The sequence below is a fragment of the Urocampus carinirostris genome, chromosome 7 (genome assembly GCF_059441175.1).
Source record: "Urocampus carinirostris isolate Australia breed hairy pipefish chromosome 7, RoL_Ucar_1.0, whole genome shotgun sequence".
Taxonomy (NCBI): Eukaryota; Metazoa; Chordata; class Actinopteri; order Syngnathiformes; family Syngnathidae; genus Urocampus; species Urocampus carinirostris.
The window spans coordinates 35466355-35481921 of NC_142355.1; the positions used below are offsets into that span (position 1 = coordinate 35466355).

Here is a 15567-nt window from a genome sequence, read left to right on the forward strand (position 1 = left end):
CTGGAGGTCCGTCCGTCCGTCCGTCTTTCCGTCCGTGTTTATTTTTCATCCTGTACGGTCGACCGCACCTTCAAGTTCCCGGATGTACCCCACTGTCCAATTAGTGCAGAGGCGGGGCATAAGACAACTGTTGTCCACGCCCCTTTTTTGGAGCTCACAGACCAGACAGATCCACAGCAACTGCGGATCTTCCAACCGAACTCGCCACAACTTCTGGACCGGACCCAAAAGGGAAATCCAAAATTATAAAGATCAACTGCTGCTCCAAATGATTTGGGTGAAAGTTGTTGAAAAGCGATGCTACAAGTGACGATTCCATCCACGGAGAGGGAAGTGGACGAGATGGGGAAGTCCAAAAAGGTGAGTGTTTTTTAATCCCCCCTTTTTTGCTTTTTCCTTTCTTTCTTTTTTATTTAAGTCACTTTTCGCTTTTGTTTTTGTGTGGTGTGCTCGCCATTTCAGAACGCATGCTAAAATAAAAACGGAAGTGAAAGGTGTGTAAGCACCTGGGTGAGCAAGTTGTCTCATGTCGTGATGCGTTCAAGAGAAGGGAAAAAATACACCCTATTTACTGAACAGTGGTCCCTCTTGTTTGGGGGAGGTTGGAATAGGTGGGCCCACGATTAACGCATCTCCATAATTAACGCCGATACTTATCATTACAGTGTGCCTGGGGGACAAGTTGTTTTCTACACCACTCGTCCTATGAAATACCTCCAGGTTTTGAGTGCAATACGCATGCTTCTAATAAATATATATGCACTGATATAAAGGTTAAATAAAATAATCGTGACCGTTTGTTTTTATAAGATGCAATTGCTGTCAAGTTACAAGCTTTTCTACTTTATTTAATCGTTTTCATGCCGTTTTTTGTACAACAATAAAGAAAAAAATGCTCATTGATAAACATGTAATAAAAAGACGTTAAAGAAAAAAATGATAAAGAATATGAGTATATTCACAAGGTAGTACTTGTAGACTGGGTTAAGTGCATAAGAGAGTAGTGCAATGACTGTCGAAGCAACATTGTGCAAAAATAAGACGAAAAATAAATAAAAGATGAATATATTTGTTTCTTATCCTGTACATAGTCAAGATATTTGTAGTATTTTTATGTTTTTATTGATTAAGGTAAAATAAGAAATGCGTGTTCTTATTCAAAAAGGTAAAGTTTTTGTTTGAACATGGCAGCGCGCATGGATGCTGCGGCTAGTTGCTCTCCAGCTAATCTTCTATTTATTGCTGTTCTCTTGTCTTTTTTGCTTTTATTTTTGGACACATGTGTGGCCAAAAATACTTACAGTAGGGACAAACTTATTCCGTTGGGTGCGCGTCTAAATTTGCACTTTTTACACCGCCCATGATATACCGAGCGAACTTCAAAGAGATCCGGCATCCTTGTGGACAACTATTCCTCCTAATAAACGACGACAACGGTGCCGTAAAGACAGAAAACAGAAGCGTGGTTGCTGTGCGGGTAGATGTGTAAAGCGTGCGAAGTCTAAGGAGCAAGAAGGACGCGAGGATGTGACTAATTCCACCATTCATTCCTCGCCGGACAACCGACGCTTTACACTCAACGCTCACGAACGGCCCCAACGGCGACATCTTTTGACGATCTCTACAAAGACTACAAAGACTTCAGCTAAGTCAAATGATTCAGCAGAGCTAAAATTTGGTCTTTTAAATATTAGATCGCTTGCTCCTAAAGCTTTACTTGTTGATAACATTATTCGTGATTATAAACTTAACTGTATGGGTCTTTGTGAAACTTGGTTACGCCCGGATGAGTATTTAGCGCTAAATTATGCTTCACCCCCTGACTACGCGAATAGCCATGTAGCACGCACGTTGAAAAAGGGTGGCGGTGTCGTGCTCATTTCTGAAAAATCGCTCAAATTTAATCCTTGTACCTCTAATAATTACAAGGCGTTTGAAGCTCTTGTGATGCGGTCCTCTCTATTGTCAATTTATGTAATAAGTATCTATCGCGCACCTGGGCCATACACAACTTTCTTAGACGAATTTGCTGAACTTTTGTCTGAACTAGTAACCTATGCAGACAAAATTATAATTATGGGGGACTTTAACATTCATATGAACTCCCCACTTAGTTCACTTACTATTGCGTTTAGGTCTCTAATTGATGCATTTGGTTTTAATCAACTGGTTGATTTGCCAACCCATAAAGATGGAAACACGCTAGACTTGGTCCTGACTCGAGGAGTTTTAACCTCAAACATTATGGTGTTACCGTGTACTACCGTTATCTCGGATCATTATTTAGTTACATTTGAGGTGCTAGCTAAATGTAGTGTTAAAACAGCTGAAGGATTTAGCGGACGCAATATAAGCACTGGCACAGTTTCTGAGCTCTTTGAACTCCTTCCTGGAGCAGTTGCGTCCTTTCCTTCATACAATGGCTCGATTGACTCACTCATGAATGAGTTCAATACTACCCTGACTAGTGTCCTGGATTCAATAGCGCCCTTAAAGCTAAAATCACGTCCTAAAAGACGCACGCCTTGGTTTACTGATGAAACTAGAACCCTTAAACAAGAATGCAGGAAATTGGAAAGAAAATGGCACGCTACCAAGCTTGAGGTTTTCCATCAAACCTGGTGTGACAGCTTGTTAAAGTATAAAGCGGCCCTTGCCTCTGCAAAATCGGCCTACCTTTCGAAGGTGATTGCGTCTCAAGAGAACAATCCCAAAGTCCTTTTTGACACTGTAGCATCGCAGATAGTTCGACGCACTCTGCTCATGACCTAATGGTCTTCTTTATTAAGAAGATTCAATGCATACAGGAAGAAATTGCTAAAGACATTATTAATACCACACATATTAAAGGGCTGAAATCTACAGATCCACGACAGGGTGGCTGTCCAGGGAAATTGTCCAGTTTTAGTGAACTGTCACTTGATGATCTCAAACAGGTGGTGAATGCGGCCAAACCGACAACTTGCCAGTTCGACCCGCTCCCAGGTTCACTTATTAAAAGTCTTTTTGGCGTCCTTGGACCTTCAGTTCTAAATATTATAAACATATCACTCTCCTCAGGTGTAGTTCCAGCAGCTTTTAAGTCCGCCGTTATTAAACCCACACTGAAACGACCCAACCTTGATCCAGAAATCTTGAGGAATTATAGACCTGTGTCAAACCTACCTTTCCTTTCTAAAGTACTTGAAAAAGTAGTGGCACAGCAGCTGAATGATTTCATATCCGAGAATAACCTTTTTGAATCCATGCAATCAGGATTCAGGGCTAACCACTCTACTGAGACAGCTCTGATCAAGGTAACAAATGATCTCCTACTGGCAATGGATTCTGGCGCTTCATCACTTTTGCTGCTGCTGGATCTTAGTGCTGCTTTTGACACAGTGCGCCACAATTTCCTACTAGAACGGTTGGAAAAATGGATTGGTCTCTCAGGAACCGTCCTCTCGTGGTTCAGATCCTACCTCTCAGATAGGACGCACTGTGTTAAATATGGTGAAATGACATCTGAGCCCTTTAATGTTACCTGTGGTGTTCTGCAGGGTTCAGTGCTTGCCCCCCTTCTTTTCAGCATTTAGATATGCTTCCATTAGGTGATATTATTCGCAAGTACAATATCAGCTTCCACTGCTATGCAGACGACACTCAACTATATCTTCCGTTGGAGGTATCTCCCACACTAAATTGTGGAAATTTGGAGGCCTGCCTCATTGAGATAAAAGAGTGGATGTCACTCAATTTCTTGCGTCTTAACTCTGAAAAGACCGAAATGTTAGTCATTGGTCCATCTAAATGCCGTGACTTATTCTCAAAAACTGCTGTGAACATTGACAAATGTCACATCACACAGAGTGACTCAGTTAAAAATTTAGGTGTCATATTTGACCCTGATCTATCCTTTGAAATGCATGTAAAGAAAATTACTAGAACCGCTTTCTTCCATCTTCGTAACATTGCTAAAATCCGTTCAGTACTGTCTCAGTCGGATGCGGAAATTATAATTCATGCGTTTGTTACCTCCCGTCTTGATTACTGTAATGCACTACTCTCTGGTCTCCCGAAGTCTAGAATCAAGTCTCTTCAGCTGGTACAAAATGCCGCAGCGAGGCTTCTAACTACGACAAAAAAGTACGATCACATAACACCGATTTTGGCTAACCTGCATTGGCTCCAAGTTAGCCTTAGATGTGATTTCAAGGTTCTCTTAGTATTATACAAAATCATACATGGACTTGCTCCCTCTTATCTTTCAGATCTGATTTGCCCCTATGTCCCGGTCCGAAGCCTACGATCTGAGAGTGCCGGTCTTCTGGTGATCCCAAGAGCAAAGAAGTGTTCTGCTGGTTCGAGAGCGTTCTCCATCCGGGCACCGGTGCTGTGGAATGCTCTTCCCCCTGAGATCCGATCTGCAACCTCAGTGGAAATGTTTAAATCTAAGCTTAAAACTCACTTCTACTCCATAGCATATGAATAACCTACTCTTCTCGTCGGCTGAAAAATAGTCTGTGTAATATAGTGTAATAATCTGTGAAGCCCTTTGAGACTCTTCGTGATTTAGGGCTATACAAATAAAAATGACTTGACTTGACTTGTTTTTTTTTAAATAGTTTCAGTTCAATTCCATGACTAACTACAGTTAGCATTGTGTCAGCACCAGAACGGAAACAGGACCCAATTGCGTTACGTTTCTCACAAGTTTTATTGAAGGAAAGAGGAAGGGCTGCGCCCACGATCCAGTGTCCGCTAGGCGCGGGAAGCAAATCGCTCTCGTATTGTGATCCGAACACGGAAGTGGATCATCTGTAGAGAACGGTGGCGGTGTCAGGAACGGGAAAAACAGGTCGATAGCCGAGACAGGAGAGAAAAAATGTGGTCAGGGTCAGAAACGGGTCGCAGCCGGAGACAGACTGGAGCAAAAATGGGACAGGTGGGAATCAGGGTGGAAAAAGGCTTGCCTAGTATACACTGAGGTTCGCAGACGGACTGATAATAGGGGATGGACAGGACAGGGTTCAAATACTGACAGGGACCCAATCAGAACCTGCGGCAGTTGGCACCAAATGAGCGGGCACAGCTGAGTCACATCAGTAATCATGACACATTGAATATATTAATATATTTCTAAATAAAACCAACAAGCACACAAAACTGATATCATGTCTAGGTATATCAAAATTATATGAATATATTATAATCTCTATTCTTTTTTTGCACAATATTGCTTCTAATGTAATTTCCTTACTGTATTTTAATCACACTATTTTTATGATGCACTTATAACTTAAGTCTGTCTGGAAGCACTACCTCAAAAATATTTCCCACCTATTCTATTATTCTTTTTTGATCATATTTGTTTCCGCTTATGTTTTTTACTACATGTGACACATCTAATCTCGTTTCAAACAATTTAGACTAATCACTAACAATAAAGACAATTCTTATTTTATAAATGTGTAAAAAGGTGCATTGAAGATATAAAAGACATAAAGTAGTAAAGCTTGTAATTTAGCAACAATTAAATCTTAACCAGATTATATCAAAATTCAACATCTATTTCTACAATGTCACCCAGTGGTCACTTAATGCAGTGTTTTTCAACCAGTGTGCCGGGGCACATGGGTATTCATCAATTAGTAGGTGGCAGCGGACTAGAAATTTTTTTTTCTTTATGTACCGATTACCTGCTCATGAGGTAGAACAGGGAAATATATTTATTTACCTATTTTGCTTCAAGAAGATGTTTAAGATTGCACTGAAAAAAAAATATGAATACAATTATTGAAATAAATAAAATGTTCACATATATTTTTTTTAATTTTCTTGTATTGTTATTTTACAGGATAACAAAAATTGGAAAAAGTCAAATTGTGATTTGAGCTGGTCAAACAGAGTAGCAGGTGGATGCAGAGTTGGAAGGAAACAGCAAAAGATGTGCCACTGGCAGACATTTTTTGCTTGTTTTAAGTATTATGTTTGGTTAGTTTCATAGAACTCCAAAAACTTTACACTGTCAATTTACGCAACATGATAATTTAAGCTATATAAAAAAAGAAAACATTAAACTGGTGCCAGTAAATCATTTTGAAACATCGTCAAATGTGCTTTGAGCTTTTTTATTGAAAATTATCATGATTACTGATGTGATGCACCTGTGCCCGCTCCTTAGGCGCCAACTGCCTCGGACTCTGATTGGCTCCCTGTCCCTGTAAACCCACTCCTTTCTGTCACCTGTTGTCAGTCCTTCTACGAACCTCAGTGTACTCTAGGCAAGCTTTTTCGACCCTGACTCCCACCTGTTTTTGCTCCCGTCTGTTTCCTGGCTTCGACCCGTTTTTGATCCTGACCACGTCGACTCTCCTCCAATGGCTTTCAACTTGTTTCCGATCCCGACCACGTTTTTTTGCTCTCCTGACCCGTTTTTTCTGTTCCCGACACCGCCATCGCTTACCACAGAAGTTCCGCGTGCAGAGCAACCTGCCTCCTGCGTCCAGCGATCACCGGATCGTGGGTGCAAGCCTTTCCTTTCTTCCAATAAAACTGATAGAAACGTAACGCAAGTGGGTCTTGTCTCCGTTCTGGTCTTGACAGAAAATAAGTGCCTCGTCTCATAAAAGGTTGGGAACCACTGACTTAATGGTCAGGCTGTGGTCAGGCTTGCAATGATATACTGCAAAAAAAATGCTCTTATGTTTTGAATCGTTGCACACAGGAATGTTTTTGCACGTTTCTTCACACAGCTCTTCAGAGTTGAAGTGCTCTTTAACGAGAGGAAACATTTCGTGTTGAGGAAGAGTGGCGAATTTCATACCCTGCACAGAAAAGTGAGTCCACTCCGTGTGACCCCTCACACTCTCTTAATGAGGTCTTGTTCACCGACGAGTCTCTGTGATTTTGTGATTTCAGCTCCGAAAGATCATCCAAACTCCGGATTTCCCTAGTAAAAGAAACCCTCATCTTAGGACCAAACCTCTGGAGCAGAGGAGGCAAGAGTTGGAGGATTATATACAGGTATTGCAGAAAAATGGGACATACTATTGACACATTTTCAGGACGACGGAGGTTTTAGAACCAAACTATTTAATGCATTTGATGTTTGGGTCTTTGTTATTGCAATTCCAGTACAGTAAACCCCAGGGATATAACATAAATCATTTATTAAGTGGGAATTGCAAATTACAGCAGGGGATACAAACCTATGGTAATTAGCTAATGAGTTCCAAACACCCGATACCCCAGATACGAACATTAGAACAAAAAAATATATGTATTATATGTACCTATGATAACATTATAAATGAAGAGACATGTAAAGAAAAAGTCCATAATTGTGATTTGAGCTGGTCAAACAGAGTAGTGGGTGGATGCAAAGTGGGAAGGAGACCGCAAAAGAAACAGATTTTAAAACAGTATTCAGTGGATTGGCATTCCCCTAAAGAAGATGTCTTACTTTAGGGCCTGGTCACACAGCCGTTTGCGTCTGAATCACGGCCAGAAATTTCTGCCTGTGAAGCAGACGCTGTTGGACGCTTTGAGATCGCCATACAGACGCGATACAGTGGTGCTTTACACGCGGTCGGAAATTCACACGCGGTTGGCAGCGCGAAAAGGTTTTGCGCTGCTCCAAACTTTAGACCACGTGTTTACCGACGCAGAAATGACGCGGAACGACGTGCTCTGGCCGCGGCCAGGGCGTGGTTACACATGGGTAGGATGCGAAATTTCAGCGGGTAATCGTGGGTGGAGCACGGTCATAGCATGTTCTGCGCCTGCATCGCGGTGTTATTATGTGAAATTAGCGTGTTACGCGTGTGACGGTCAAACGCCTTTCTCCGCGTATATACAGCGCGATTTGCCGAGCACACGTTAGTTGTGCTCGAGACGTCAAGGAGTGGACGTGGATCCCCGTCACCGTAGTGACCTCGTCTTAATCCATTTTTATTTCTTGACATTTCTTTTCATTTCATAACAAGATAATAAAATAAAAATGAAAAACTATTACAATAATAACATATTGGCTTCTTCGGTGCCATAGCTTGAAATCTTGATCTTTACGGAACTGTGCCTTGAGCGGTTAAGATTTCTACAGCCCGGTGTTATGCCGAGAAATGCATCCCTGCCGAGATTTGCATCCCCTCGCTACTACAACCACTTTTACCTCGTTTTATCTCACTTTTATATCACTTTTAGGGAATGTAATGGCGAACAAATAACCAAATCCACTTCATCTTGCATTTGTTGGGAATGTAATACAACATAAACCATTCCGTCTTTGTTTTTGTTGTGAACGTAATCGAACGGTAATGCACACCGTATATAAATGACTTTTGAGAACTGTTATGCACTCTACCGTAAAGTTTATTATGCAGAAATAAGCTTTATAGTAGAGTACATAAGTTTCAATACGAGCGATTTGAATAGAAAAAGGCAAAATAAACATGTTACCTGCTCAAAAGTGATTTGTATACGGCGTGCATTACCGTTCGATTACATTCACAACAAATACAAAGACGGAATGGTTTAAGTTGTATTACATTCCCAACAAATGCAAGAAGAAGTGGTTTTGGTTATATGTTCGCCATTAAATTCCCTAAAAGTGATATAAAAGTGAGATAAAACGAGGTAAAAGTGGTTGTAGTAGCGAGGGGATGCAGATCTCGGCAGGGATGCATTTCTCGGCATAACGCCGGCTCGGCAGCTTTTATACCCGTGGTCCACACGAGAAAATGACGCAGAAATGACGCGATGAGGAAGCGGAACAGTCGCCGGCGTCTGTTTTGCGGGCATACCACCGATGAACAGCGGGTTGGCCAATTTTGCGCATTTTCCATCGCGGGCAACCACGGGCAAAAAAAACCCGCAAAATTTTACCCGCGATACAGACGCAAACAGCTGTGTGACCGGGCCCTTAGATATTTCCTTTTTTTAATAATCAGTGTTGGAAATATTGGGTTGTATATAACGCTGTTGCATAACGGTGTTATTTTTTTCAGTGACGGGGTCATCTAACTAATTAGTGTTTTGTCCGTTAAAATGCTGTTATCTTTATTCAAGGTCAAAAGTTACTTTGGCTGCTGAACGCCAGCAGCGGCCTGTCCCCGCACACCTGACACTGTTTTCAAAAGATTGTATTTTTTTGCTCTCAGAGTTGTTTATATCACGTCTTTTTGGGATCATGTCGTCATTCTAAATAGCGTCTACCATATAGTTAGATAGCTGTTGCCAATACAGTATTTACTAATCCTACGAAAGAAAAGGCGAATTGGTAAATGCATTAAACTGACTTGTGTCATTCGCGAACGAAGCGGCTCTTGGGAGTGGGTGCCGGCTACCAACCAATCGAAAGCCGGTCCCCTTCGAGACGCTATTTCTTTTCTTGTATTTTTGGGGGGATTCTGTGACTTTGAATTTGTTGAGTATAAAAAAGGTTGAAATTGTTTTGTATTTTATCTTCTAGATGGATTAATAGTATTTTAATTTCTTGAGTTTTTCAGAGTTAACGGGGGAGGGGGTTTGTCAATTTTCTTTGTTTTTTATAATAATACATGATAACTGGTAATAAATTGATCAAACAATAAAAAACAACCTGAAGAGCCATCTGGGAACCAAAAGAGTCGACCCCTTAGTGAGCCAAGCCGAAAAATCCAGTTCTCTAAAAAAAAGAGTCGGAATTCCCATCTCTACAACAGACCATTCGAGGATTTACTTTATATTGTTTACTGCTGCTATTGTTTACTGTTTCTTTTTGTTGCACTTCAAGTGTAGGATAAATCTGTTGTTAGTGAGGTGCAATAAAAACGACAAGGATCTGTAACACAACTACCTATCTGTTCTTGTCTATAACTGACTCGAATACTGCTCAAAAGAATTTGAATTCCTTGACAATACAACAACTTCTTTTTACAGTAACGGAAATAGTTGCTTTCCCAGGTGACTAGTTACTTTTACTATAGAGTAATTCAGTGACTAACTCAGTTACTTTTTGGAAGAATTAGTGAGTAACCATTACTAATTACTTTTTAAAGTAGCGTTCCCAACACTGTTTATAACAGTCTTGATTATCAATTGGTTACAGCCATCCAACTTAGCAAGGGTAGCGATTCGGGTGCCTCCTCCGTATTTCTTGATGATCCAACGCTTTGTTTCCATGGTAATCATGTATTTGCTTCTCCCTTTAGCATCACTGCAAGTCTTGGGACCTATAGCTAATAAATACTGTAGAAAAATACAGTATTGTACCCTTGACTTGCAGAGACTTTATGTGGAATGGATTCTTTAACAAACGGAGAAAAAAGCATTGTGGGGGTGGCTCAGCCAACGGCATATCGGCAATCCCATGATTCCTTAACTCCAACCAATTGAAAGACAGGCATCCTAAAGACACAACTCGTCATTTCCACTAACACCACTCAAGTTTTTGGACACCCGAAAGTCTCATGTGGGGATGCTGTAAAATGGGCCGAAAAACACTTCCAGGATGCATGGGGCCCGTACATTTCAATGGGTCACCATGGTGACCAGGGAAGTTTCCAGGGATGGCCCTAGTGGGTCACTGTCCCACATGAAATTTAACCTATAGGCAAATGGTGGATGCTAACGAGTGGATGACTCGTTAGCATGTTGCTGTTAGCATGTGGCCATTAGCATGACTCGTTAGCATGTAGCCGTTAGCATTACACGTTAGAAGTAAGAAGAGAGTCACTGTATCTTAGGATACCATTTAACCTATTTAATGTGTGGTTCCCGTTTACTTTCGCATTTCCAGATACTGTTATGCGATTGTTTCTCGTCCAGGAGATCATCTATCAATATGAAGATGTGCCACAGGAGCTGCTGGATTTCCTGCATCTCAAACATTATCACACTGGCAACAAGATCAGCAGCATGGAGTGAGAATACTCGATGGAATTGTTTGATGGGAGTGATTGTTATTTTTATTGACGAAGAAGGAATGTATTTCAGATCACTCGATGACCCGGAAAATCAGAATTACAGGTAATTGTCATTAAAGTTCAAATGTTCAAAAATGGAATGAAATAAATAGAAAGGTATAAGTGTGCAACTCTAATATAAACTAGACAATTCTCGTGGCAATTGTGAGAGTTGGTGCTGGATTTGGAAAATGTTGGCATAAAACTGGCAGCATCAAGTTGTTAGCATGTTACCGTAAGCATGTAGTCGTTAGCCATCAGGAGATGCCTTCAGGGACGGTATTAAAAAATCACCTCCATAGTAATAGCATGGTAATACCACTGTTATTACTCTGTGTAATAGTGTTTTCAATGGGCCCGTTCATAATGAATGGCCCAACATTGAATGGGCCCATCCGGAATGCATGGGGTCCATACATTTTAATGGGTCACCATGGTACCCAGGGAAGTTTCCAAGGATGGCCCAAGTGGGTCACTGTCCCACATGAAATTTTACCTATAGGCAAATGGTGGATGCTAACGAGTGGATGACTCATTAGCGTGTAGCTGTTAGCATGTGGCCATTAGCATGACTCATTATCATGTAGTGGTTAGCATAATTTGTTAGCATGTAGCTGTTAGCATGTGGCCATTAGCAAAACTCGTTAGCATGTAGCTGTTGGTAAATGTAAATGGTCTGCATGGTAGGGCGCCCGCTCTGAGACTGGGAGGTCGCTGGTTCAAGCCTCGGCCGAGTCATACCTAAGACTTACAACATTGGTACTCATTGCCTCCCTGCCTGGCGCTCAGCATTAAGGGTTGGAATTGGGGGGTTTGGTCACCTAATGACTAAAATGGCTGCGCCCTGTTTGGCTGCGGCTGCATCGGCTCGCTACAGTTTAACTGTACGGGTCAGGTGTATCGACATTTCGTTCTGTGTGCATTGTTACAAAAAAATGACAATAAAAGTAAATTCTATTCTATTCTTCTTCTTCTATACTATTTATATAGTGCTTTTCAAGTCAATGAATACCTCCCAAAGCGCTTTACAATGTGCTTCACACTTTTCCCTTTTACACACTAACCGATAGCAGCATCAGCCATGCAAGGGAACTACCTGCTATCGGGGGAATTAGGGATTCAGCGTCTCGCCCAAGGACACTTCGACATATAACACAAGAGGAGCTGGGAATCGAACCTGCGACCTCTTGATCCCAAGACGAGCGCTTTACTTGAGCCAATGATAGGCTTATTTTAAAAATAAATTAGAAGGATTGATGAGGGATTTAAAGGTAGGGTGCTTAGTTTTAGGTGTCCTTAAAAGGCTAAAGGTTGAAAATGTTCTCTATTAAGTGTGTGTGACTAAGTATGACTAGTTAGCATGTACCCGTCAGCATCATTTTTTATCATGAAGCCCAACTCATCGCCGACAGTGTTTACAGCTAGCCTGAGCTAATATTTGGGCTGGTTTTGCCATCTCAACACTTTTCCACTGTGCTTACACCATTGTTGGCAATGAGTTAGCATAGCATTAGCCAGCCCCAACTACTATTTGGGCTGCTTTTGCCAGCCCAACACATCGCCAACAGTGTTTACATCTAGCTTCGCCAACACAACTCATTGCCACTGTGCTTACAGAACTGGTGGTAATGAGTTGAGCTGTTGAAGCCAGAACCAACTAAATATTCACATCTAAAATATAAACGATACACAACCAGGATATTGCATTTAGAACCTGGATATTGCACTGTAAAATTCAACAAAGTCCACAAAGCCAATGTTGTTGTCTATCGAAATGGTGCCAGTTTAAGTTCTCAATTTCTAGTTGTCTTTGTTTTATTTTCTTGTTATTGACTTGTGTTCTATTCAAGCTTCTTCAGTAGATGATTAGTAAAGGAGTAGTCTATAAATCCAAAAGTGTGTGCTTTTTGATTTAAGTGTATTAAACTATCAAAAACGGTAAATCACCTAAAGTGTGTGTAGCTACTCTTCAGAATAACTAAACAAGGTATTTCATCCGATTTCCTGACATCATGATCTAGAGACGTATGTGGTGCTCGAAAAAGGCGAGACGAGTTTAGAAAAGAATAAACTTGGCTCTTTAATTTAATTGGTCAACAAATTGTTAGAATGATTTATTTCACACCAATATTTTCTACATTTGTTTAAAAGCAGAATGTTGTCCCCAAAGTTGAATTCCACACACATGTTTCCTTTAGTATTCAATACCAGAATCAACGAGTGATGGCATTTTCCCGGGATCCGTTTGTGTCCGAATGCAAATCGGGTAAGCTTTTCATGTTTGCGAAAGCATCCGACTTCAAGTTTTTCCAATTTTTGTTTTGTTACCTATCGCTACGTGTCTTTCAGGTCTGCCCGATGTGGTTTTGGCTGGAGTCCTTCAGGGTTTCTACCGGCGGGACGTCCGCGTTAGCTTCACTGCTCCCAACAAGCCTGAAGCCAAAGTTCTCAAATGAGTGCAATCAACACCGAATTCAGTGGTTTTAGCTCGTGATGAGCTCTTACGTGCTCTATGCCATTTTTCTGAATCCTCCTATCGTTTTAGTGTCTTATTAATTGTGGAAATGTGACAAATATTGCTATTTTTTAATATATATTTGCTTTTACTTAGAGTTGAGTTCTCTTTTTTAAAATTGTCTCTTTTCCAATATTTTTCATGATAATAAAGAGACAGACTGTCCCAAACACTGATTTTAAAGTCTCGATGTGCATTATATAGCGGCCCCTAGTGGTGTAAAAATATTTCATTCATTTAATAAACACTTTTGATTCAGATTTTAGGTAGAAACACATGTAACGTCTCATGGACATGATTATTTTTTAGAAATGTGTATTACTAAAATTCCTTGAAAAAGTTGACATATTTGGATGCCATCTTGCCACTACGAAAGCCCAAATGACCATTTTGCCAAAGTAGCTTGTCTCAGTGATGGTTTTAGCAGCCTATTACTGCAAACATCTGAGCCCTTGCATGTGATTTGCGCTGAGTCACGTTATGCTGGCATCTTCGTTTTTCCCCCCACAGTTTTCTTCTCCAGCCACTTTTGATAGCCACTGTGTTATAGGCTATTACTGGCCGCTATTGTTGTTTGCTGCTCTCATTTCCTTCAGTGCAGTTGCCTTTAAATGCTGAATGTCGCTGGGTTTCTTGATTTTGGCATTCTCCACTTTTTACCCACTATTTTCTTCTCTAGCCACATCTATTAGCCACTTGGCATCAAGCTATGGCTTTGCACTAGCTGCTATTGTTGCTGTTAGCTGCAATTAAATCAAACACTGTTGATTCAAATAATAAGTAACCACATATACTATCTCATAAACATGATTTTGTGATTATATTTCAGAATTTGAGATGCCTTTTGAGGAAGCTGATATGCTTGGGTGACATCTTACTACTACGGAAGCCCGACAGACCCTTTTGCAAAGGTTGCTTGTCAGGCAATTATCGCACACCGCATGTAATGCTGAGAGTCACACGTTTCTGACATCTTGCACTTTTTCCCACTGTTTCCGACTCTAGACACTCTTGTTAGCCGCTTGGCTGCAGGCTAGGTCTCGCCGCTAGCCGCTTTTGTAGGCTGCTCTTCGTAAATAAAGCTTGCTTTGTCCTTTAATGTCACTCGCCTTCCACTGTCGTCTTGGCACCTTATTTCCTACTGTTTCCTTCTCTATCCACTCGTGATAGCCACTTGGCTGCAGGCTATAGGGCCCGCCTCTACCCGTTACTGTTATTGTTAGATGCTCCGGGCATGTAAAAACAAAGATTTCTATCTGCTGCCGTGATGTCGAACTTTTGGCTGTAAGTCTTCGTCCCTATTACATGCCCAGAGAGTTCGGACACGCCATTGCTGTCATTGTTTACATCCCACCGCGCGCTGATGCGGAAGTAGCGTGTGACGTCTTCCACTCCGCGGTGGCAAAACTTCAGACACAACACCCGGAAGCTGCAATGTTAATCTCTGGGGACTTCAACCACGTGACTCTTGATAAGACACTGCCCTCTTTCGTCCAGTATGTGAACTGCAAGACCAGGGGAAATAGGACTATTGACCTTCTGTATGCGAATATAAAAAATGCATACAGCGCTAAACCACTGCCTGCCCTTGGAAAAGGAGACCACAACCTCATTCTGCTTAAACCACAGTACAAACCAAAAGTGAGGAGGCTACCAACAACCACACGCTCATTTAGAAAATGGTCCACCGAGGCAGAGCAGGCTCTGAGAGACTGCTTTGGATGTACGGACTGGGATGTCCTGCTAGGGTCCAGCAGTGGGGACATTGAGGAGATGGCAAACTGCACTACTGACTACATTAAGTTCTGCATGGACAATGTTGTTCCTATAAAGACTGTACGCTGCTATGCCAACAACAAGCCCTGGATCACGAGCGACATCAAGTGCCTTCTGAACCAAAAGAAGAGGGCCTTTAAAAATGGTGATCATCAGGAGCTAAAACGAGTACAGAAGGAGCTCAAAGTCCAGCTCCGGAAAGGAAAGGAGCAGTACAGGAGGAAGTTGGAGAAAAAGCTGCAGAACAACAACATAAAGGAGGTGTGGGAAGGGATGAAAACAATTACTGGCTGCAGCACCAAGCAGGGTGTGGATGTGGATATAGATGTGGGGCGAGTCAACCAGTTGAAC

The 15567-nt window shown here is 41.5% G+C and overlaps 1 protein-coding gene across 1 annotated transcript; it reads left to right on the forward strand.

The window, feature by feature from the left end:
- Nucleotides 1-121: 121 nt before the first annotated feature.
- Nucleotides 122-13616, forward strand: snx22 (sorting nexin 22). The gene is made up of 7 exons (XM_088339375.1): nucleotides 122-360; nucleotides 6735-6818; nucleotides 6901-7005; nucleotides 10789-10883; nucleotides 10957-10989; nucleotides 13124-13191; nucleotides 13275-13616. The coding sequence occupies exons 1-7, from the start codon at nucleotides 298-300 to the stop codon at nucleotides 13379-13381; spliced, it is 555 nt and encodes a 184-aa protein (XP_088195501.1). The 5' UTR covers nucleotides 122-297; the 3' UTR covers nucleotides 13382-13616.
- The last annotated feature ends 1951 nt before the right edge of the window (nucleotides 13617-15567 follow it).